The 23,301-nt window shown below is 38.0% G+C and overlaps 2 protein-coding genes across 4 annotated transcripts in view; both read right to left on the reverse strand.

Annotated features, from left to right (window-relative positions):
- Positions 1 to 253: 253 nt before the first annotated feature.
- Positions 254 to 14,933, reverse strand: LLPH (LLP homolog, long-term synaptic facilitation factor). Its single transcript, XM_003926534.4, has 3 exons — positions 13,605 to 14,933; positions 12,100 to 12,317; positions 254 to 6,819 (listed from the first exon to the last, which is right to left on the reverse strand). The coding sequence occupies exons 2-3, from the start codon at positions 12,308 to 12,310 to the stop codon at positions 6,641 to 6,643; spliced, it is 390 nt and encodes a 129-aa protein (XP_003926583.1). The 5' UTR covers positions 12,311 to 12,317; positions 13,605 to 14,933; the 3' UTR covers positions 254 to 6,640.
- Positions 14,934 to 18,241: 3,308 nt separating this feature from the next.
- TMBIM4 (transmembrane BAX inhibitor motif containing 4) overlaps positions 18,242 to 23,301 on the reverse strand; it is a 31,340-nt gene continuing 26,280 nt past the window's right edge. For all 3 annotated transcript variants that reach the window (XM_003926533.4, XM_074402856.1, XM_074402854.1), the window contains 2 exons: positions 20,060 to 20,105; positions 18,242 to 19,515 (listed from right to left, as the gene is read on the reverse strand). In XM_003926533.4, the coding sequence (XP_003926582.1) occupies positions 19,309 to 19,515; positions 20,060 to 20,105 (253 nt within the window). In that variant the 3' untranslated portion in view covers positions 18,242 to 19,308. The remainder of the gene's footprint in view (positions 19,516 to 20,059; positions 20,106 to 23,301) is intronic.

The following is a 23,301-nucleotide window of genomic DNA, read 5'->3' on the forward strand; positions in this document are numbered from 1 at the left end:
CATAAGATAGCATAATGCCAAGACAATTCATCGCTTTAGGAAATTAAATACATTCTGCATATTAAAAACTTAATGTATTATAAAGCTATGCCATTCTTTAAATGAAAATTCGAAGGACTTTACTCCATTCACCTTTTTTACATGACTATTGCAGTACCATTCATTGTTTAAAGCAGATGTTTATAATATTTTTCCATACTTTATAGTGGAACTTAATGGAATGAATACCAGACCTAACATTAACAAAATTAAGGAGATTTCATATATTTTATTTCCACCAAAAAAGATACTTAAGTCTACAGTTATGTAGTGCCAAAAAACTATGTAGAGCAAAACAAGTATGATACATTTCAAACATGCCAATTTCTTATGAGGGATTTTGTTTGCTGAAAAGAACTTTAACAGCTTTCAACCCAAATTTCAAGAACAGTTGGCCCTCTATATCTATGAATTCTGCATTTGTGGCTTCGTCCTGATATAAAAATATTCAAAAGAAAAATACAGATGCAACTGTACTGAACAGGTACAGACTTTTCCTTATCATTATTCCCTAAATAATACGGTATAACAACTATTTACATAGCATTTTCACTGTATTATTATAAACAGTCTAGAGATAATTTAAAGTACAGTCATGCATAGCATGACACTTCAGTCAATATAGGCAGTGCCTCCATAAGATTACAGTGGAGCTGAAAAATTCCTATGGCCCAGTGACACTGCAGTCATCTTAACATCACAGCACAGTGCAAAAGTCACTCACATATTTGTGGTGATGCTGGTGTAAACAAACCTACAGCGCTGTCAGTCATATAAAGGTATAGCACATAGAGTTACATATAGTTCATAGTAATTACTATCTTCATGTATTTACTATACTTTTTAATTATTTTAGAGGGTACTCCTTCTACTTATTTAAAGAAAAAGTTGGCTATAAACAGCTTCAGGCAGGTCCTTCAGGAGGTATTGCACAAGAAGGTGTTGATCTCATAGGAGGCGGCAGCTCCACGCTTGTTATTGCCCCTGAAGACTTTGCAGTAGGACAAGATGTGGAGGGGAAAGACAGTGTAGATGGAGGCTAATGTGTCTGTGTCTTAGTTTTTAACTAAAAAGCTTAAAAAGTTAAAAAAAATTATGGAAATAGAAAAAAGTTTTTAAGAATATAAAATATTTGCGTACAGCTGTACAACATATTTGTGTTTTAAGCTAAGTATTATGAAAAAGGGTTATACAGTTTAAAAAATTAAAACATTTATGAGGTAAAAATGTTACAGGAAGCTAAAGTTAATTTACCATTGAAGAAAGTTTTTTATAAGTTTCGTGTAGCCTAAGTGCACAGTGTATATAAAGTCTATGGCAGCATACAGTCATGTTCTAGGCCTTTGCATTCACTCACTACTCACTCACTGACTCAATCCAAGCACCAGTCTGGCAATCACTATTCGTGATAGGTGCCCTATATAGGTGTACCATTTTTTATCTTTTATACTGCATTTTAAATGTACCTTTTCTATGTTTAGATACACAAATACTTCCCACTGTGGAACAACTGCCTACAGTACTCAGTACAGTAACTTGCTGGACAGATTTGTAGCCTAGGAGCAATAGGCTATACCACATAGCCTAAGTGTAGTAGGCTATACCATCTAGATTTGTGTAAGTACACTCTATGATGTTCACACAATGATTAACAATATTACCCAACGACACACTTCTCAGAAAACATACCGGTCATTAAGCGACATGTGACTGTACATGGGAGGATGGGCATACATTATATGCAAATATTTCACTATTTTATGTAAGCAGTTTGAGTATCTGTGGACTTTGGTATCTGTGGAAGGTCCTGGCACCAATCCCCCATGGATTCTGAGGTATTACTGTACAATGTTTGAATCTATTTTGCTACATTCCAACCAAATGGTTCTCTACCTTAGACTGACACCCCAAGGCACCCAAGGTGCCCATTTCAGCTCCCAAAATCTTGGTTTGAAGGTGCTTCCTTAAATCAAATAAAACTCTGTCTCTCTGTAGCTTTCCATTATAGGTATTCATTCTACGCTCTGGGAGAGACAGCCATGCTCACGATTTAACAGTTGCATGATCTTGGGCAAATTTAGTTAATCTTTTCAAACTGTTTTCTCAACTGAAAATAGGAATAAGAGTATTGATCCCACAGTGTTTGAAGGATTAAATAATACATGTAAAGCACTGAAGAGAGTACGCATTCTCTAAAAGTTGGCTGCTATTTTTATTGCTTGCCTACCAAATTAACCTTATTTGGCAACACATTGTATTTTTTCCTGAGCTCTAAAATAAGTGCAAAAGACCCTTGGCATTCAACTGCAGGAAATTTAGGGTTCTTTTTGTAAGCAGGCCCAAAAGTGGCCCTGGGCCTCCTAGCTGCCTGACAGTCCCCTGGGGACAGCAGTGACCTCTGACCTGGCGTAAGTACTTAACAGTCCCACCTCACCCCTAAACATTTCCTTGTAAAACTGTTATGTGTCTACTGCAACAGTGTTTTTATTAATATATGCAGGCAAATAGAGGGAAAAAGATGGATATTTTGTGTCTAGCACAAACTTGAATCACTTTGCCAGATGGCATCAGTAGTTAGTCACTTAACTAGTAAGATTAACCAACAGCTTAGCATCATTGCAGTATTCATAAATGTGGCAACGCCTTAGATTCCCTTCAATTTTATGTTGTGGTCAGCACTTTCCTAAACTACACATTGCTGCCCCTGACCATCACCACCAGTCCATTTCAGATATCTGATTCTGTTTTTCTTCTCCAACTCAAGCCATATCCCTGACATATGGATCCGAGTTTTCAAAACTTCCAAATTTCCTAATAAGCAAATACATACTGCTGCATCCTTATTTGATGTAGCATGTGAATTACATAGTGGAAGGAGATACCTATACTAACGTGACAGTAGAAAACAGGATGTAGTCAAAACCACAACTTGATTCTACCTTAGAGCTTCAGCTGCAGTTTGCATTTCTTCTCTGATTAGTACCTTGGGCACTATTATCATGGCCTACCCCTTCCCCTTTTGGATTGGTCAGCCCATTCCTGATGAAGTGTCACCTAGGGATATCCAGTCTGCCTTAGGCCTAGAGTTCTGAGGATTCTGTAAGTCATTATTATACTTAAACCTGCTCTTTATCTGATCCCAAGACCACATGAACCCAGAGGCCACATAAACCCAATCTACCATAGGTTGACCCAAAAATAGGTATTTTATCCTATAATCACCTTTCTCTTCAGCAAGAATTTGCACATCCTTGAGAGGCTGAATGGCATTGTTAGAGCCACACTGCCTAAATTTGAATCCCAGATTTCAGTTTTAGTTGTATGGTCTGTGTGCCTCAGTTTCCCCATGTGTAAACAGAGATTAAATTAGTACCAAACTCAGATAACATTAGAACCAAGCTCATGAGATTGCTGGGTAAATGAGTTAATACTTGAAGCAATTTTGATCATCTTTAAATGATATTTTGATTTCAGACTTCTTAAAGTGTTACTTTCAATCCCTAATGTGACTTAGCTCACTCAATCTAATTCCAAAATGATTTGGTGCTTAGCTTGAGCTCCATCTTGTGGCTTTACAGCAATTCTCTGGTAAATGTCAGTCAAAAAGATGACAAATTTCAAAAAGACAAGATAATTATTTAAAAGACAAAAGGACTAGGCTATACTTCTCAATTTGTAATTCTTAAAAATAAAGTGACAAAGATATGATCATACCCCTGCACTAATTTTGAAATGCCAGTCTAAATTTCCTGCCAATATTTGGTGGGGAGAATCTTGGCAGTGTTCAGGAACTCAGTGCCTTAGAAGCTACTCACAACACTGTGTAAGTAAATTTCTCTTCAGTAGTCACCTTTCCAGATATGAGACTCCAGAACATGATTCCAAAATGTTTTCTGGTAATGTTGTTTTGATTTTTGATTTTGTTAACTTTTAAGTTAAATCCTGAACGGACAAACTTCATGACTGGACACAATGAAGTAAAAATCCCAACATCAGAGAGGCCCTGGATGAAAGCTCAAAGCTATTATCAATACAATCAAATTAGAGGTTATCAGCCACAGAAAACATGAACATAGCCCTGGCACTGGTCTCTACTTCAACTTAAAGAAAATCTAGTTAGAAAATACCTGACAATGCTGCCAAAATGTAAATCGGGGCCAAGTGTATAACATTGCTAATGCAGATTTTGAGACGGAGCTTTGCTCTTCTTGCCCAGGCTGGAGTGCAATGGCACAGTCTTGACTCACTGCAACCTCCGCATCCCAAGACGAAGCAATTCTCCCACCTCAGCCTCCTGAGTAGCTGGGATTACAGGTGCCTGCCACCACGCCCAGCTAATTTTGTATTTTTAGTAGAGACAGGGTTTCACCATGTCAGTCAGGCTAGTCTTACTCCTGACCTCAGGTGGTCCACCCACCTCAGCCTCCCAAAGTACTGGAATTTAGTACCTGGTCCCCTTTTTAAAAAATAATAAAAAATGTCTACATTAGGCTGGGTGTGGTGGCTTATGCTTGTAATCCCAGCACTTCAGGAGGTCAAGACGGGTGGATTATCTGAGTCCAAGAGTTTGAGACCAGCCTGGGCAACACGGCAAAACCCTTTCTACAAAAATACAAAAATTAGCTTGGCATGGTGGCACCGCCTTAGTCCCAGCTACTTGGGAGGCTGAGGTGGGAGGACTGCTTGAGCCTGGGTGACACAATGAGACCCCATGTGAAGAAAAAAAGGGTAAATAATTCAGCTAGTATATTTAGGCTGGTATTATCAGTGACTTAACTGGATGTTTACAATTTTTTATTTTATGAATAAAAATGTACGTATCTGCTTTTCCCTCACAAATGCTATTGTTATTCATACCTATACCAAAAGGCAACAAAGGCCATGAATGACATCTTTCAACTCACATCTTCTTAGCTGTTAAGAAATTTTAAGCATTTAAAATTATCTATCAACTTTTCAATAAATGAGATAAAAGAGAAAAGTCTACTGTATTTAAATAATTCCAAGGGTTTATTGGTATTAAATTTTATAAAATGTTTAAATTTTCTGAAACATTTGGGTCATGTTCTCTTTAACTCTATATTGTACCCCAGTTTAGCAGTGTGCTTGGCACAAAGTTTGCGACCTCATGACCAAGTGGCCTTATTCTAATATATTTCACATTTTACTTGAGTTTTCTCGAAAAGTTAACACCCTCTTCTAAGCAGATACACAGTTCTCAGCCCTATGAGAACAGAAATCTTACCTTATTCAGTCTGTCCCTAGCATCTGGAAAGTCTCTGGCACACACTAGGCACTCAGTTTGGTTGTTCCAGTTAACAGATTGCTTAACTAAAAGTAAATTTAAATAAGAGTGAATTTAGCAAACTGTAGTAAGACAGATTTAACTAAAACACATTTTTCAGGAAACGAGTTTCAAAGAGTAAAAGTTAAACACATTTCTTTACTGCTGGATTCCTATAGGACTATTCTATTCCTCAACTAAAATCTTTTGTAAATCTTCAAGTAGCATTTCCCAAATTGATGTGAACACAATTTATTTTTTTTAACCAAGCATCCAGAGAAACTAATTCTGAAGAACACACTCTGAGAAATGCTGCATAATACTACACTAGGCTACACAACATTAACACTGAAGAGCATTAAATCAGTTCCCATGAAAACTTGAAATGTTCTAATTTCCTAAAAAAGCATACTGATTTATATATGTTAATACTCTACCTAAAATTAAGACAAGAACAAATTTAACTTAAGAATCTGGTCTTCTCTAGGACTAAAAAACCTTAAGCATATATGAAAGAAAAAAAATCAAACTTTAAGATCTACATGCAAAATATCTTTTATTCTGTGGAATCAAAGCTCCACACAAGTACTTTGTAAGATCCACTAATTTTTTTTTTTTTTTTGAGACAAAGTCTTGCTCTGTCGTCCAGGCTGGGCAGGACTGTGGGGTATGGGGCGCGATCTTGGCTCACTGTAACCTCTGCCTCCTGGGTTCAAGGGATTCTGCTGCCTCAGCATCACAAGTAGCGGGGACTACAGGTGCACACCACCATGCCCGACCAATTTTGTATTTTTTGTAGAGACAGGGTTTCACCATATTGGCCATGCTGGTCTGGAACTCCTGACTTCATGATCTGCTCACCTCGGCCTCCCAAAGTGCTGGGATTACAGGTGTGAGCCACCATCCTTGGCCAAATGTTGTATTTTTAAATGATGATTATGTAACAGCATTCTTTAAATATAAGTTCACAAAAATTTCTCAATACATCATGTTTTATCTTTACTGACTATAATTACTAGTTGTAATAACAATTCTAACTACATTAATACCTGACAGAATTTTGAGGCCTGATAATAACTGGTATTGGGTAGCAACCAATTAAAAAATCAGTAGAGTTTGCATGTATGAAACAAGTATTTTATTCAAGTTCCCAAAACAAACTTGAGGAGTTATGCTGGGTTTGAATTGAAGAAAAAAGGTCAAGTTAAAATAGGAAAACAAATAGTTTTCATTTGGTGGGAGTTGAAATCAAAATATACATGTGTATACATTCTAATCCATCATCTGTCCCATGTGGCATTTTCCAAGGTTTTAAGTCTACCAGGCCAAACCCTTTGCCACTTTCACTGCTTTTGCTTTACTTTTCCCCTTTCTTCTCTCTCGCTTTGCCTTCAGCTTTTTTCTTTGCCTTTGGTTCATCCATATTGGGTACTGCCCATTCTGGTCTAGAAGAGTCTTTTTGTTTCTCTTAACATCAGTCTCCATTTTCATGTCATCTGCATTAAAAGATGAAAAAACTATTAACACTATGTATGAAAAAAACCATCTTGTGAAAGCATATTAATGCATTGAGAACATTAGAACTGAAGGTAGTCCGAAAACAGAGAAGAAAAAAGCTCTCTAAAAAAAAAAGAATGTTGGCATGACTGTCCTTCCTTAGAATAGTAAAGTTAAATAGAAAACATTTAGGATGTATGGCTCTGAGTTAGTGCATTAGTAGATACATGCTTTAGTAGATATACGCTTCTGAGCACATGTGAGTTACAAGAACATTTCTCATATTAAGTGATTCATTGAGTTAAGAAAGTAAGCACACCCATACTTCTAAGGGATAGAACTTAGATGTAATGAATTGATTAGGAATGACTGGCCATTTCTTATGAACTTGAACTAAATTCTAATGACCTGAGAATTAACTTCTAATGAACTTGAGGGAGTAGTCAGCAGCAGGGCTGTGATGGGAGGGACAGGCAGGCAACAGAGAAGAAAGACCTGGACACATCCTGGGGCTCGCATACTTTTCCTAGCTAGATAACACTCCGAGATCCAGCTCTACCGATAGAAGGCTTGACAAGAAGCTCAGTGCAAGCATGCTGTGATATACCTATCACCTTCTCCACTGTGAAAGACATGCCCAGAGTCTCTCATGGGAACTCCTTACCAAGATACACAAGGTCTACTATTATCTCGACTACCTGGCATTATATTAGATATTAATCATTGTTTCCACAGTATCTAGAATAGTGTCTGGTATATAACAGCCACTCCGTAACTACTTGTTGAATGACAATTTAAGGTTCTATTCTAGGTTCTGGGCTTAGAATGGTCCATATGAGCTCCCAGCCCTCATGGAGTTTACAATGTTCTATTGAGGGAAGAATAACAAAGCAAACAGAAAGAAAACCTCAGCCAGGTATGGTATAGGTGGGCATCTGTAGTCCCAGCGATTCGGGAGACTGGGTGGGAGGATCACTTGAGGCCAGGAGTTCAAGGCTGTTGTGTGCATGGTCATGCCTATGAATAGCCACTGTACTCCAGCCTGGGCAACAAAGTGAGATCCTGTCTCTAAAAAAATAAAAATTAAAAATTAAAAGAAAAAATTTCAGCCTGTGTAAGTGGCTTTTTAAAGAATCACTGGAAGCAGATTAAGAAAGAACTGGTAGGCGCTGGTAAACACATGTTAAGATAATAAGGTTTTAAAGCATGGCAATGATATAATCTGATTTGCCTTCTGAAAAGATCATACTGGTGGGTATGTGGAAGATAAATAAGAAGGAAACAAGAGCAGAAGAGAGAAGTAAAAAGGCTCCTATCATAATACAGGCAAGAGATGATGGCCATCTGAATGAAGGTGAAAGCAAGACAAAAATGGATATAGATTTCTAATGTGTTTTTGGTATAATCAGTAAGACTTGGTAATAGTTTAGGTGTAGGGAACAAAGGAAAGAAGAATCAAGGATGACTACTAGGTTTATGGCTTAAGAAATCAGGTGAGCAGTTGAAAGAGAAGAAATAAGGAGAAACATAAACTTGGGGGTAGAGATAAAAACCAAATGGTTAACACATAGATCACTAAATGGGGAGACTCCCACAGTTTCAGTCCCATCTCCCTTTAGCTCCTAAAATATTCAAGAACAAAGGCATCCAGACATTACCCAGACAGGACATAAGAGAATTTCTCTCTAGGGATGATGAGGAAAAAAAAAAAAGACTTAACAGATTCTGATATAAGAGATCTATCTCCAAATAAAGCCTCCTGGAGCCAATCCAATTCTTCTATACATCTAGCAGTTGACAAACCCTCTCCCACACCTTGTCTCCCTCCAGCTTTCAATCACCATTTTAGTGCCCTACTTTTAAATACAAACAACAACTACTGACCACTAGACATTTGAGAAAAGCCTCTGGTATGAAAGACAGACACAAAAGTAAAGGAATGGAAAGGCTTGGGAGGAAATTCCAAGAGGAAAGACAGACAATACCTAGACACATAGATACAAATTTGAAAAGCATACTGTAATTAATACGCTTAGGAAAATCAGAGAAGACATATGCCCATTTAGAATACAGAGCTGATGACTCAAGGATCATTTACAAAACACAAAGAAAGAAAACAAAGCTATGAAAAAGGAACAGTGAAAAAAAAAAAAGAAAAGAAAGAAAAACTTTTAGAAATTTGAAAACATAAGAGGAAAAAACAAGGCCAGGCACAGTGGCTCATGGGCCAGGCGTGGTGGCTCATGCCTGTAATCCCAGCACTTTGGGAGGCCGAAGCGGGTGGATCACGAGGTGAAGAGATCTAGACCAGCCTGGTCAACATAGTAAAACCCCGTCTCTACTAAAAATACAAAAAATTAGCTGGGCATGGTGGCGTGTGCCTGTAATCCCAGCTACTCAGGAGGCTGAGGCAGGAGAATTGCCTGAACCCAGGAGGCGGAGGTTGCAGTGAGCCGAGATCGCGCCATTGCACTCTAGCCTGAGTAACAAGAGTGAAACTCTGTCTCAAAAAAAAAAAAAAAAAAAAAAAAAAAACAAATACAAGGTCAAGGAAATTAGAGGGTATAACAAAAGAAATAGAAAACAGGAGAGAAAAGAAAACAGAGGATCAATCCAAAAGAATAGAGAGTCATGGGCAAGTTAAGAGTTCTTTATATGGGCCGGGCACAGTGGCTCACGCCAGTAATCCCAACACTTTGGGAGGCCGAGGTGGGTGGATCACAAGGTCAAGAGATAGAGACCATCCTGGCCAACATGGTGAAACCCCATCTCTACTAAAAATATAAAAATTAGCCGGGCGTTTGGGATGCACCTGTGGTCCCAGGTACCGGGGAAGCTGAGGCGGAAGAATCGCTTGAACCCCAGAGGCAGAAGTTGCAGCGAGCCAAGGCTGCGCCACCCACTGTGCACCAGCCTGGCAACAGAGCAAGACTCCATCTCAAAAAAAAAAAGACATTCTTTATATGTCTAGATTCATACAAAGAACTCTTAACAACCCAATAATAAAAACACAAACAACATAATTTAAAAATGAGGCAAAAGACTTGAGTAGACTTTTCTCCAAAAAAGACACACAAATGGTCAAAAAGCATATGAAAAAATATTTGGCTGGGCACAGCGGCTCACACCTGTAATCTCAGCACCTTGGGAGGCCAAGGCAGGTGAACCACTTGAGGTCAGGAGTTCAAGACCAGCCTGGCTAACATGGTGAAACCCCATCTCACTAAAAATGCAACCATCAGCTGGACATGGTAGCACATCTTATAATATCAGCTACTTGGAAGGCTGAGGCAGGAGAATTGTTTGAACCTGAAAGGCAGAGGTAGCAGTGAGCTGAGATCATGCCACTGCACTCCAGCCTGGGTGACAGCAAAACACCACCTCAAAAAAAAATTGTTTAAATGTTTATTCAACATCATTAGTCATTAGGGAACTTCAAATAAAAGTCACAATAAGAATCTATTTCATACCCACTAAGATGGCTATAATCCAAAAATGGAAAGTGAGTATTAGTGAGGATATGAAGAAACTGAAATACTCAAACACCGCAGGTGGGAATGTAAAATGGTGTGGCTAATGTAGAAAACAAACATTAAACACAGAATTACCATATGATCCAGCAATTCCACTTGTAAATATGCACATACAAGAACCAAAAACAGGTATTCAAACAAAAACTTGTGCACCTGAATGTTCACAGCAGCACTATTCACAACAGCCATAAGGGGAAAGAAATCCAAATGCCCAGGAACTGATGAACGGATATGAAATGTGGCAACGGACCATTATTTAGCCTCAAAAAGAAAGGAAGTACTGATATACGTATGCTACGATGCGGGTGACCTTCAAAAGCATCATGCTAAGTGAAATAAGCCAGGTTATATTACATGATTCCATTTATAAGAAATATTCAAATCAGGTAAATCCACACACAGAAAGGGCACATTAGTGGTTGCCAGAGGCTGGGGGATGGGAGGAGGAGACAGACTTTAATAGGCATTAAGTTTCCTTTTGGGGTGATGAAAGTGTTTTGGAACTAGAGGTGGTGGTTGCACAACACATGAATGTACTAAATACCACTGAACTGTCCACTTTAAAATGGTTAATTTTATGTTACATGAATTTTGCCTTAACAACAACTAAAAAGAGCCAATGGGGAGGGGTGACATGCATGTGAGAAAATGAAAACAGCAAGTGAAGGGACGTTTCAAGGACAGCAGAAATAAAGCAGCAGATTGAGAGAACCTGAGATCAAGGGAGAAATTTTTCTTTCTTTCTTTTGACATTGAACATCCCAGAACACATCTATGCTGTTGGCAATGACCCCATGGAGGAGAATGACAACACGGATGCATGAGGACAGCCCCTGAGAATCTAAGCAGGGAGAGGATTCAGAACACAAGTGGAGAAACTGGTCTTGGAGAGAACATTAATAAAAAAGGGAAAACAGACTATATATTCAAATTCTTATAGACTTGGGTAGTGGAAAGATGAGGGTATTTCTGTTGGTTGGCCCCTTTTCTCAGAGAAGTATGTTTTTTGTATTTTTTATTTGTATGGAGTGGAAGAAGAATGAAATGGGAAGAAGAAAAAGTTAAAACCAGCCATTTTTAAGGGGGAAAAAAAACCTAAGGTTGGGAGACTGAGAAATATTGCTCTCTTCTTTCAGCCTAAGACATCAAATATATTTCTATTTGAAAGTCTGGATATTATAAATGCTTAGTTTGCTGCCAAACTGATGTATAAATGTGGGGAAAGCAGCATTATATATATCCTCCAACTTTATGATTAAGACACAAAGGTTCCTAGAATGTGTCAAAATGAAATAGTGAAACTCTGTGATTCAGGATAATAGTATAAGGGCACAGGACTCATAGAATGGGAATCAGATCTTACAAAGAGTAAAATGAAGACATTGTATGCTGCCTAGGCTCTGAGTGAACTGTGTACCCTTCCAACCACAGTGTGTCTAGATTTGTCTAGTCCCGTAAAACTGTTTATTCCTGAGACATGGAGGCTACTGTATAAGCACCAAAGACACACTCCAAAACATACCTATATACATGAACAGGCTTGATAGAATTATTTATTTTTAATGAAGCGCAGAGGGGCTGGGGACTGTGGTTCATGCCTGTAATCCCAGTGCTTTGGAAGGCTGAGGTGGAAGAATCTGCTTCAGCTCAGGAATTCAAGGATACAGTGAGCTATAATCCCACCACTAGGTAACGGGGGAGGGGAGGGAAGAGGGAAGGAAAAAGAGAGAAAAGAAATACACTCACCTTTTTCATCTTTTACCTCACATTGCATTTTCTCTTGGCAATGTTTGGGTTTGGGTATCACCACAGTTGCTATCTCTTGAACATCTTTCATTAAAACATCACCATCTAATTTGAGAATACTTTTAAGCCTGCTGAGCTCCTTTGGGGCATTCTTTTTTCTCTTTTCAGCGCGCATCTTTCTTTTCCACTTGCTCCGTAAGCTTTTAGCCATGTTTTACCTGAAATTAACAAAAATACATATTTGAAAGCAAATCTTTACTATAAAAAAGAAGGCAAATCCCTGGAAAACCAGACCAACAGGCATCTCTACAAAACAAATGAAAAGTAAAACTCTTCAATATGTTCACTTTTTATGACTTAACATACAACTTATGTGAAGATCAACATGGTCAATACAGTCATTAAATATCAATTAAGATATCAAATCAAACTCCTTGTGGTCATAAGCAAACTACAAATCAAACCAATTCTGAAAGCACTTTGAATTTATTTACAAAATACAGAAATTCAATTTCCCCAGAATGCAAGAGCGTCATCACCTTACATTTATGCAACAGCTTACAAATTACAAAGCAATTTTTACAAACACTTCACCCCCATCTTCATTATCCATCCTCTCAAGCCAACCTAACGACTTTAAACTTACCTATTCCTACTCTTGTTTTCTTTCCACTCAGTTTCAGCCCTAAATCCTCCACAAGGTGCTCAGTGTGATCTTTTAAAAAGTTAAGAGCACTAACTGCCTTTCTTTGAATTATTTAAAAACCTCCTCCCTCATATATTCAAGACCTACAAGGTCATTTGTGAGCTGTCCCCTGCCTCCTTCAACTCTATTTCATCTCATTCTTCTTCTCCATCTCCATCCCCGCAGGCTCCAACTGCATCTGAAAAATGTCCAAACTATCTCCACGTTAGTGCCTTCATGCTCGCTGTCCCTATGCCTGGCAACTGCTCTTCTCAAGCCTTGCGCCTTCATTCGATGCCTCAGAAAGGACTCCTCTGACCTCCGTAAGCTCCCTTCCGTGCTTAATAGGTGTTATAACTTGAAATTACTGTTTTCTGTCACATCCCCCTCCCTCTCCCCGGACTGTAGACTCCAGGAAGGCAGAGGGAAAGAAGGCCTTGTTCACCGCTGGATCCCCCAGTGCACAGAATTTTGCATACTTGAACAAATGCCTAACATTTTTTGAACGCCGGCAATCACAAACTCATTCTGCTCCCTTGTCTACATAACAACACTTTGGAGCGGCGAGGAAAAAGGGCGGTAAACAACCTTGAGGGCCGAAGTTAACCTCAGCGGGAGTGAACGACAGGGGAAGGCTCCATTTTACCCAGTAGACTCGGAAGCCGGAGGGCCCCTAAGAGCACTGGGAACCCTAGCCTTGCATCGCCGGAGCGGAGCTCAAGAATAGCCCAGCGAGGGTCAAGAAACGAAATTCTCCAGGGGTGGCGGAATCAAGCCCCAAGTCCCATGTCCCACTAGACCGGTGAGGAACAGAACTCACCTGAGAAACCAACACACACGCCACAGGAGCTCGCCGACCGGAAGTTTTTACACTTCCGTCTTCCGGGCAGAACCGACGGGGGCGTACGCACTGCACGCTGGGAGTCAAACTGCCTCAGGAAGACTCGAGAGGCGGCATTTTGAAAGCCGGACGCTGACGAGCTTCCGACTTCGGTGTGAGCGCAGACCTAGAAACTTGGTCAGTCCTATACAGGTGTAGAAGTCGGATTTGGAGAGTGCGGAAGCGTGTCCCGGTCAAGGTTAGGTCACAGGTGGTTGCTTTCCGGACGTGGGTAGGGTAGCTAAAAGACTCTAACATAGTGAACCTGGCCAGGGGACCCTACTTGTCAGATAGGGAGCCCGGAGCCGACCTTTAGATCTGGCCTTACCGCTTACATGATACTCATCCAACTCTTCCTAGGTCAGGTGTTCTTCCAGAGGCCGTATTGAGATCTTTATTTGCAGTTTGTGAATTTTCTCATCTCGGGTGATGGCTTTACGGATGTACAATTATGTCAAACCGTATCAAATTGCACACTTTAAATATGTGCAACTTATTGCATGTCAGTTATACTCGAAGCTGTTACCAAAAACAAAAAGCAAGCTTTTCCCACCCCAGAGAAGAATTTAAAGCGTAAAATGATCAAAGGATTTCAGTTCTGTCAAGGTTTACCTGTCTGATCACTTACGTATCAGACACAATACTAAGCCTAGGACGATTGTCTTTGCTCACGAAGAACGCTTACTTTACAAATATTTCTAATGGCATAGGCTTTGGAACCATATAGGTCTGTGTTGTATTCTTCCAACACTTGTGAACGATACGGATGAGGAATATCATAAGAGCCTGAATTTCCTTGTCCCTAAAGTGAAGATAATACAACCTAATTGATGCTAGGTAGGAAATAAGAGTTCAACAAATGGTATCCCTTTTACATTATAGTTTGAAATGTATACTACACAGTACTTTTTGTAAGCAGTGTTTCTAGAGATTTACAACATATGCCCAAAAAACAGGAAAAATTGTCTTTAATTATGGCCTGGTAAATTCCTGCTGGTTGCTAGAAAAAGAGAGTTCTGAGACAATTCATGGGTACCTTTTTTCTTTACATTTGTGTCCTTTATGAAGCCATGCACAGCATGGAAATTACTGAATTCAGAATATAGCAAAGTTAAAGAGGCTGAAAACGACTTAGAATATTTGATACAAAAAAAGGAAGCGGCCGGGCGCGGTGGCTCAAGCCTGTAATCCCAGCACTTTGGGAGGCCGAGGCGGGTGGATCACAAGGTCAACAGATCGAGACCATCCTGGTCAACATGGTGAAACCCCGTCTCTACTAAAAATACAAAAAAATTAGCTGGGCATGGTGGCGCGTGCCTGTAATCCCAGCTACTCAGGAGGCTGAGGCGGGAGAATTGCCTGAACCAGGAGGCGGAGGTTGCGGTGAGCGGAGATCGCGCCATTGCACTCCAGCCTGGGTAACAAGAGTGAAACTCCGTCTCAAAAAAAAAAAAAAAAGAAGCATGCCTAAGAAATCAGGTTTCTTTAAATGAGATTTCATTCTTATAAAGCAAGTGAATTTCTATTTTACAAGTAAACCGTATACTGTACCTTGTCTTTCAAATAAGAAGTTAGCTACCTCACCCAAAAATGTATGTGCACAGTGTATTTTAGAGAAAGCTCACTTTCTGATAGTCCATATTTACTGTATCTTGTTTAACATACCAGGCCAAAACTTTCGAATAGACACTTGGCACCAGAAAAAAAATAATTTACCTATTATGAAAATGTCCTATTGTTAAAATACATACCATGATTTAGCATTACAAATGCTTTAAAAAGTTGAATCATGGGCCAGGCATAGTGGCTCACACCTGTAATCCCAGCACTTTGGGAGTCCAAGGAGGGTGGATCACGAGGTCAGGAGTTCGAGACCAGCCTGGCCAACATGGTGAAACCCCCCTCTCTACTAAAAATACAAAAATTAGCTGGGTGTGGTGTCATGCACCTGTAATCCCAGCTACTCAGGAGGCTGAGGTTCAAGAGAATCACTTGAACCCTGGAGGCAGAGATTGCAATGAGCCGAGATCACGCCACTACACTCAAGCCTGGGTGACAGAGCAAGACTCCACCCCCTCCAACAAAAAAGCTGAATCAGGTACTACATTATTACCCCTTTTTTACTTATGTCCCTCACCAGTTACATAAAAGCAGTTCTAGAAAAGTGGCCTTAGTATATTTAAAAATCTAATTCATGCCTTTGAGTATGCACTCTATTATAGGCACTATGCTCAATTTGCAAACACGAAGGAAACTAAACTACTCTTTTCAGGAAGCTATATCCCCTAATGGACAAACAATGCTTAAGGGGCCAACTAGACATTGCAGAGGCTCTTCACAGAACTGAAAGGAGCCTATATATATAACTAGAGGCATAGTGGGTGGCCCTGAATACCTTACAGGAAGCAGACCGATTTTCTCATTGAAAAGGTATGCTACATGATAGAGAATAGTCAGTGGGGCCCCTGCAGTCGGTCCTCTCCCATGGAGTCCCTGATCTGCACAATCACTTAGTAAGGATCGGGAAGACTTCTGGGATTCAAATAGTAACCCCATGTTGCCCATTCCCTAGATGATGGGAACTTCAAGACAACGCTCTAGAAAGATGAAAGGTAAAAGCAAAAAGTATCTAAGTTTCTAGCTGCTCCAAAAAAAAGGCCTGCCACTGGCTGTTGACCACTAATCCCTACAAATGCATCAGGTGGACTGAAGCCAGGTCTGAGAAGAAATGAAGGCGGGTATACACGGCCTACTGAAATCTCTTTTCCCAAATTACATTCAAGATATACAGACGTTCTCAGCTACTATTCTTTCTTCATTTTCCTCCTACCTCTTAGCTGTTCTTCCTTTGGCCCTTGCACACTGACTTGCCTGTTGCTCTGTCCAAGTCCTGCTAATTCCACTTTCTTCCTATTAATATTTCTGGAGTCTGAATATTTTCACCTTTACTGAATGCAATGCTTTAAAATGGTCTAGGTATATTCTCTACCTAGAACTCATACCTATGCACAGTGGGACACACACAGGGACTTACACAGCAGCATTAATTAGGAGAGTAAAAAAGGAAGAACCACATAAAATTCATTGACAGATCATGGGAATAAACCAATGGTTCATTTATAAAATATAGTGTTTTTTTTTTTTTTTTTTGAGACACAGTTTTCGCTCTTGTTACCCAGGCTGGAGTGCAACGGCGCTATCTCGGCTCACTGCAACCTCCGCCTCCTGGGTTCAGGCAATTCTCCTGCCTCAGCCTCCTGAGTAGCTGGGATTACAGGCACACGCCACCATGCCCAGCTAATTTTTGTATTTTTAGTAGAGACGGGGTTTCACCATGTTGACCAGGATGGTCTCAATCTCTTGGCCTCGTGATCCACCCGCCTCGGCCTCCCAAAGTGCTGGGATTACAGGCTTGAGCCACCGTGCCCGGCCTAAAATATAGTATTTTATACCAAAGGTTTTCAAACTTCTTGGTCTTGGGATCCCTTTATACTCTTAATAATTATATTGATCATATAATTATATTGATCATATCAGAAATTAAAATGATTTTTTTGGAAATTTAAGTCATTTAGAAACGATAAATTTATTGCATGTTAACATTTTTGTGGAAAATAACTTTTCTAAAAATAATGTGAAAATGGCATTGTTTTACATTTTTAAAATGTCAGATCTACTTTTGCTTATACAGAATCTTTAGTCACAAATCAGTCCATTTAGCCTTTGAGTGGAAAATAATAGTATTAATGCCATCAGTTGACATTAATTAAGCACTTAGTTTATTTGCTATATCTCTCTCATTTAATCCTTATGACAGCCCAGTAAGCTAGGCATTATTATTATTATTCCCATTATGAAGATGAGGCAAAAGACTTAAGGAAGGATAAATAACTCGATAAATGTTACACAAGCAGCTGGTTGGATTGCAAGGATTCTAATCTAGATGCTCTTACCCACCATACTACGTTAAACTTAATTGCATTGCATCATGCACTTGAGAATTCAACAGTTAATTAATGATAATAGGGTCAAATTTACACCTAAAAATCATGCAAGGTTAAATCAATACTACTAATTTATTTCAACTTAATAGCTGGGAAATGCTTAGGGGGAATTATGGGCTGAGTTGTAGCACCCCCAAATTCACATAAATCCTAATCCCAGCACCTCAGAATGTGACTGTATTTGGAGATAGGTCTTTAAACAGATAATTAAGGAAAAATGAGGTCTTCAGGGTGGGCCCTAATCCAGTATGACTGTTGTCCTCATAAGAAGAAATTTGGGCACAGACAAGTATAGAGGGAAGATCATTTAAAGACAGGGAGAAGACGGCCATCTACAAATCAAAGAGAAAGGCCTCAAAAGAAACCAACTCTGCCAACACCTTAATAGTGGACTTTTAGCTTCCAGAACTATGGGAAAATATATTTCTTGTTGAAGCCACTCAAGCTGTGGTTCTTTGTTATAGCAGTCTAACAAACTAGTACAATGAGGGAATTTGAGAAAATTTCACTGGTTACTGGTACACTGACCTAACATGCTGTGTGGACCAACACAAATGAAACCATAAGACAATATTTCACAAATATTTTTACTTTGAAATAGATACACTTCATGGCTGATGACCCAGTATCTTTGGTGTCCTTTAACCACATTAGCGTTCTGTGATTTCAAAATGAAATCTATACTTTAAAAAACAAATAATTAATGTCAAATTTTGTCATGATATCTGACTTTCAGGCAGACTTAATTTTAGTACAACTTAAAATGTCATTAACATTCTAATACGATTTTAATACAATACTGAATTCTCTGTGGAATTTATCTTTTATATATTTTTTCCTTTTCAATTAGATGAACATCTCCAAGCAAAAAGAGATTTATAGTTTTTTTTTTTCTTTTTTTTTAGACAGAGTTTTGTTCTTGTTGCCCAGGCTGGAGTGCGGAGTGCAATGGTATGATTTCAGCTCACCACAACCTCCACCTCCCAGGTTCAAGCTATTCTCCTGCCTCAGCCCCCTGAGCGGCTGAGATTACAGGCATGCACCACCACCCCTGGATAATTTTGTATTTTTAGCAGAGACAGTTTCACCGTGTTCATCAGGCTGGTCTTGAACTCCCGACCTCAGGTGATCCACCCGCATCAGCCTCCCAAAGTGCTGGTATTACAGTCGTGAGCCACCTCTCCTGGTCGAGATTTACAGTTTATAATGGTAAAGACACTGCTACTTCAGAATCAAAGACAAATCAGTATTACCTAATAATTTGGGGAAAATTTAGATAAAATCACTAGACAAAAGTAAACTGATACTCTTATCTACTCATAAAATTATCTTTGAATTGTAAATAAACAGCTATGCATGGCTAATTTAGGAAGAAATACATTTTTAATAGAATTTTGATAGCTCTTAAATGACATCCTAAATCAAGGATTTAAAGATGAAGTATCATAAAGAATAGTAAGATTTTAAAGCTCTCAGAGTAATACAGGATACAAATAAAGACTGTAACAGTATTTAATCATTGTCCAAAACTTTATGACTTAATGAAAGTTTCTATATACTACTTCAATTACTTTTTTAATCCTTTTTTTCTCACTAAAGAAAATTTTTTTTATTCTTCAGTTGAGCCAAGATGCTTTTAATTACTTTTTATTAACTGCTTCCAGAAACCGTAACAGGTGCAGGAATAGATTGATAATGTCCAAGTAGAGGCTGATAGCAGCTAATATGTATTCTTCAGGTGACAGTTTATGCATCAGTGAGTGTGTGTCATAGATGATGAATCCACAGAAAAGAAGGGCTCCTGCAGCAGCTAAGACCAACTCCACTGTCTCACTATAAAAAAATAACTATAGGGAAGACATTAGAGAAATATGATGATATTTGAGAACAGTACTAAGAAGACTAAAGTTACTTCCTCTAATGATTTACTGCTACATTACACATTTGACAATGGTGCACAACTTTGAATACAAATGTTAAAAGCGGAAAAAGGCAAGACAGGTCCAAACTTGCTTCTTTTGGATGGAAAGACGAATGAATGGATATATTCTTTTAAACTAAATTGCCCACTTTGAAAAATAGCATTCCAAATATAAATTATTTTAAAATATATTTAATTTTTCACAATTAAATGTGCCATTGGAGCTTGGCAGTTATAAGAGGGCCTCTTTCTATATAATTTAATTCATGTATTCATTCATCTTTCTTTCAACCAATAATAATGACCAACACGAGACCTTGATTTTTTAAAGGGATAATTCTATAAACAAATGTTCTGGATAATTATAACGAAATGTCCTATCATAAGAGTATCTTTTATAGCTTTTTGAGGTTATTTATATTGGCACAGCCAGAATTATATTTCAAGTTAACCATTATAACATAACTTACCTTGAAGAATCCTGACAAGCACAAAATCCACAAAAAAGCAAACAGCCTATAAAAATAAAAGTTTAGTAATTTAGAATATTGTTCCTTACAAAAAACTCTGTAAACCCGTTTAACACTTTCTGGAAAAAAAAAAAATCCATCCAGACTTTTTGCCAAAGAATAACTAAAATGTAAGAATTTGTAAACATACAATGAATATAATGCCCATTTTGGATTTTTAAAAAAGAAATTTAAAAAACAGCTATTTCTTCAACATTTGTCTTTATGGTATACAAACCTAGTTAAAAGTATAATTTGTGAACTTTTTAATTGGAGCACAAAATATAGATAAAAGCAGAAATATTACAAGTATTTTAATTTGGAAACTTAGAAAAACTTTTAGAAAATACATAAACAAATGAAATATGACTGTACTTTTAAGCCAAGTAATAAGTTATTCTGTGAATATGCATATCTATTAAAGTTCACGATGTACTTTCCATTTTATTCTTATGTATTATAGAATTCAATCAATGGACACATCTGACACTGCTGTAATTCTATGAGTTACAATTCAATTGTTATATAGAGAGAGTATAAATTATATGAGAAATGACATCTAAGAAGTCAGTCTTTTGTTATCAAATATGGGGCATATCAGCTGCTTCAGGTCACAAGGAATTACAGAGGCCAAATTTATCCTCCCTCTTTAAATAAAACCAGACAAAATATATGAAACAACAGTTTTTAGACACTAGACAGCAAATAGCACAGGACAGGGGTTCCTGAGATAAAGGATACAAAGAAACTAAAGTCTATATTTGCCCCAGCTACAGTTTCCAGGCCACCATGTAGGGATAAGAACCCATACAGACATTTATGGTCTCCTGTGAGTTGAGCAGACAAGAATTCAGAGGTCAGGTAAGCCAAGGTGGCTAGAATTTGTAGGGCAGAGTACTAGAAAAAAGAGAACTATCCACCAAGAGTGAGAACTCTGGTATATACAAAGAGTTCTTCTAGAGTCTATAGCTAAGATCTGATTGATACATGCATGTGAGGAGGTGACCAAAGCTGGAGAAAGAACCACCATAGAGAAGCAGGCAGAACAATCATCAAAAGTTCACACAGGACTGGGAATAGTTTGCATTCACACCAGCCAAAGCAGAAAGACCTCCTAAGACATGCACTGAGTAGTACTCTGAAGGGTACTGTCTCAGCAATACTCTTAGGGCCAAATGAGCCCCTAAACTAAAAGCTGTTCTGGACCTGTCTAACAGAGCCTCAGATTTACTTTACAAGGAACTTACCTCCATTCTAGGAGAACAAAGCCAAATATATTTAAAGTTAATACAACAAAATTCAGCACCCAACCATGTAAAATTTATAATGACCAGCATCCAATAAAAATTATAAAGGCATGCAAAAGAATGAAGGAAATATGACGCATAACAAGGAGAGGAAACAATAGAAACAAATCCAGAAATGACACAATGATAGAATAAGTAGACAATGACATTAAAAATGTATTCCCTAGTTCAAGGAGATCAAGGAAAGAATGATCATGAGAAGAGAAATGGAAGATACTTTTTTTTTTTTCAAAAGACACAAATTGAACTGAACTTTAATTAATTAAAATTCAATATATACAATAAAAATGCTCTGGAATTAATAGAGTAGACACTGAAGATTACTAAATTTGAAAACAGCATAAAGCAAACAAACAAAAAAAGAACAGAACAGAACATCAGTGAATTAGGGGACAATATTAAGAAGTGTAACATATATGTAAATGGGATTTTCAAGCAAAGGAGAAAGAAGGGGAGACAGAAAAATATTTGAAGAAATAATGACCCCAAATTTCCCAGATTTGAGCTGGGCACAGTGGTGTGTGCCTGTAATTCCAGCTACTTAGGAGGCTGAGGGAGGCATCACTTGAGCCCAGGAGTTCAAGTCCAGCCTAGGCAACACAGCAATACCCCATCTCTTAAACAAATTTCTTTTCCAAATTTGTTGAAAATTTTACATTATCAGATACAAGAAACGGAAGAAGAGAAGAGGAAAGGAAGAGAACCACACCAAGAAATATTGTAATCAAATCACTGAAAACCAGTGATAAAGAAAAAATGGTAAAAGTAGGCGGGCGGGGGCGGGGGGGTGAGGGAAACATACATAAAGGAATAATAAGAAAGATAATAGACTTCTTGTCAGAAACTACATAAGCCAGAGGACAGTGGAATGACATCTTTAAAATATTGAAAGCAAGAAAAAAACCCAAAACCTAGAATTATAACTTTCAAAAATAAAGGCAAAATAAAGATTGTTTTTTCAGACACAAAAGGTGACCAACAGATGATAAGCAATGTTAAGAAGTCCCTCAAATGATATTAGACGGAAATTTAGATTTACATAAAGAGATGAAGAAGAGTAGAAATGGCAAATACATTGATGAACATAAAATACTTCTATCTTTTAACTCCCTTTAAAAAATAATATAATTTTTAGACCAAAAATAATAATGTATTATGGAGTTTATAACATGTGGAACTAAAAGTTATGGCAACAATGGCATAAAGGCAGGGAAAAGGAGATACAAGTATACATGAAATGGCATATTATTTGAGGATAGACTGTAATAATTTAAAGTCATGTTTTATAAAACCTTGAAGAACCTCTAATTATAAGAAGTATAGCTAATAAGCCAATAAAGGAGATAAACACGACCATCTTAATAATCACACCAAATGTAAGCAGACTAAATACACCAACTAAAAGCAGCGATGGTCAGATTGAATTTTTGAAAACCAAGATCCAACTATGATTTCTACCAAAAAAAAAAAAAAAAACTTTAAATATAAAGACACAAATAAAAATAAAATGATGGAAAAAGATATACCATGCTAACATTGCTAACACAAATTAAGAAGAAACCTGAGGTGGCTATATTAACAACAAAGTAGATTTTAGAGCAATGATATTAGAGCTTAAGAAGGTCATTTCATAATGATAAAGGGGTCAGTTCACCAAGAGTACCTAACAATCCTAAATGTTTCTACATCTAACAATGGAGTTTAAAATAATATGATGCAAAATTATAGAATTTACATGAGAAATAGACCAATCTATGCTTGTAGTATTAATTGATAAAACAAGTACACAGAAAATTAGTAAGCAAACAGAAGACAACATTATTAACCAACTTTACCTAACTGATATTTATCAAATACTCCATCCAACAGCAGCAGCAAAAATACACATTCTCGTCT

This window comes from Saimiri boliviensis, chromosome 7 (assembly GCF_048565385.1).
Source record: "Saimiri boliviensis isolate mSaiBol1 chromosome 7, mSaiBol1.pri, whole genome shotgun sequence".
Taxonomy (NCBI): domain Eukaryota; kingdom Metazoa; phylum Chordata; class Mammalia; order Primates; family Cebidae; genus Saimiri; species Saimiri boliviensis.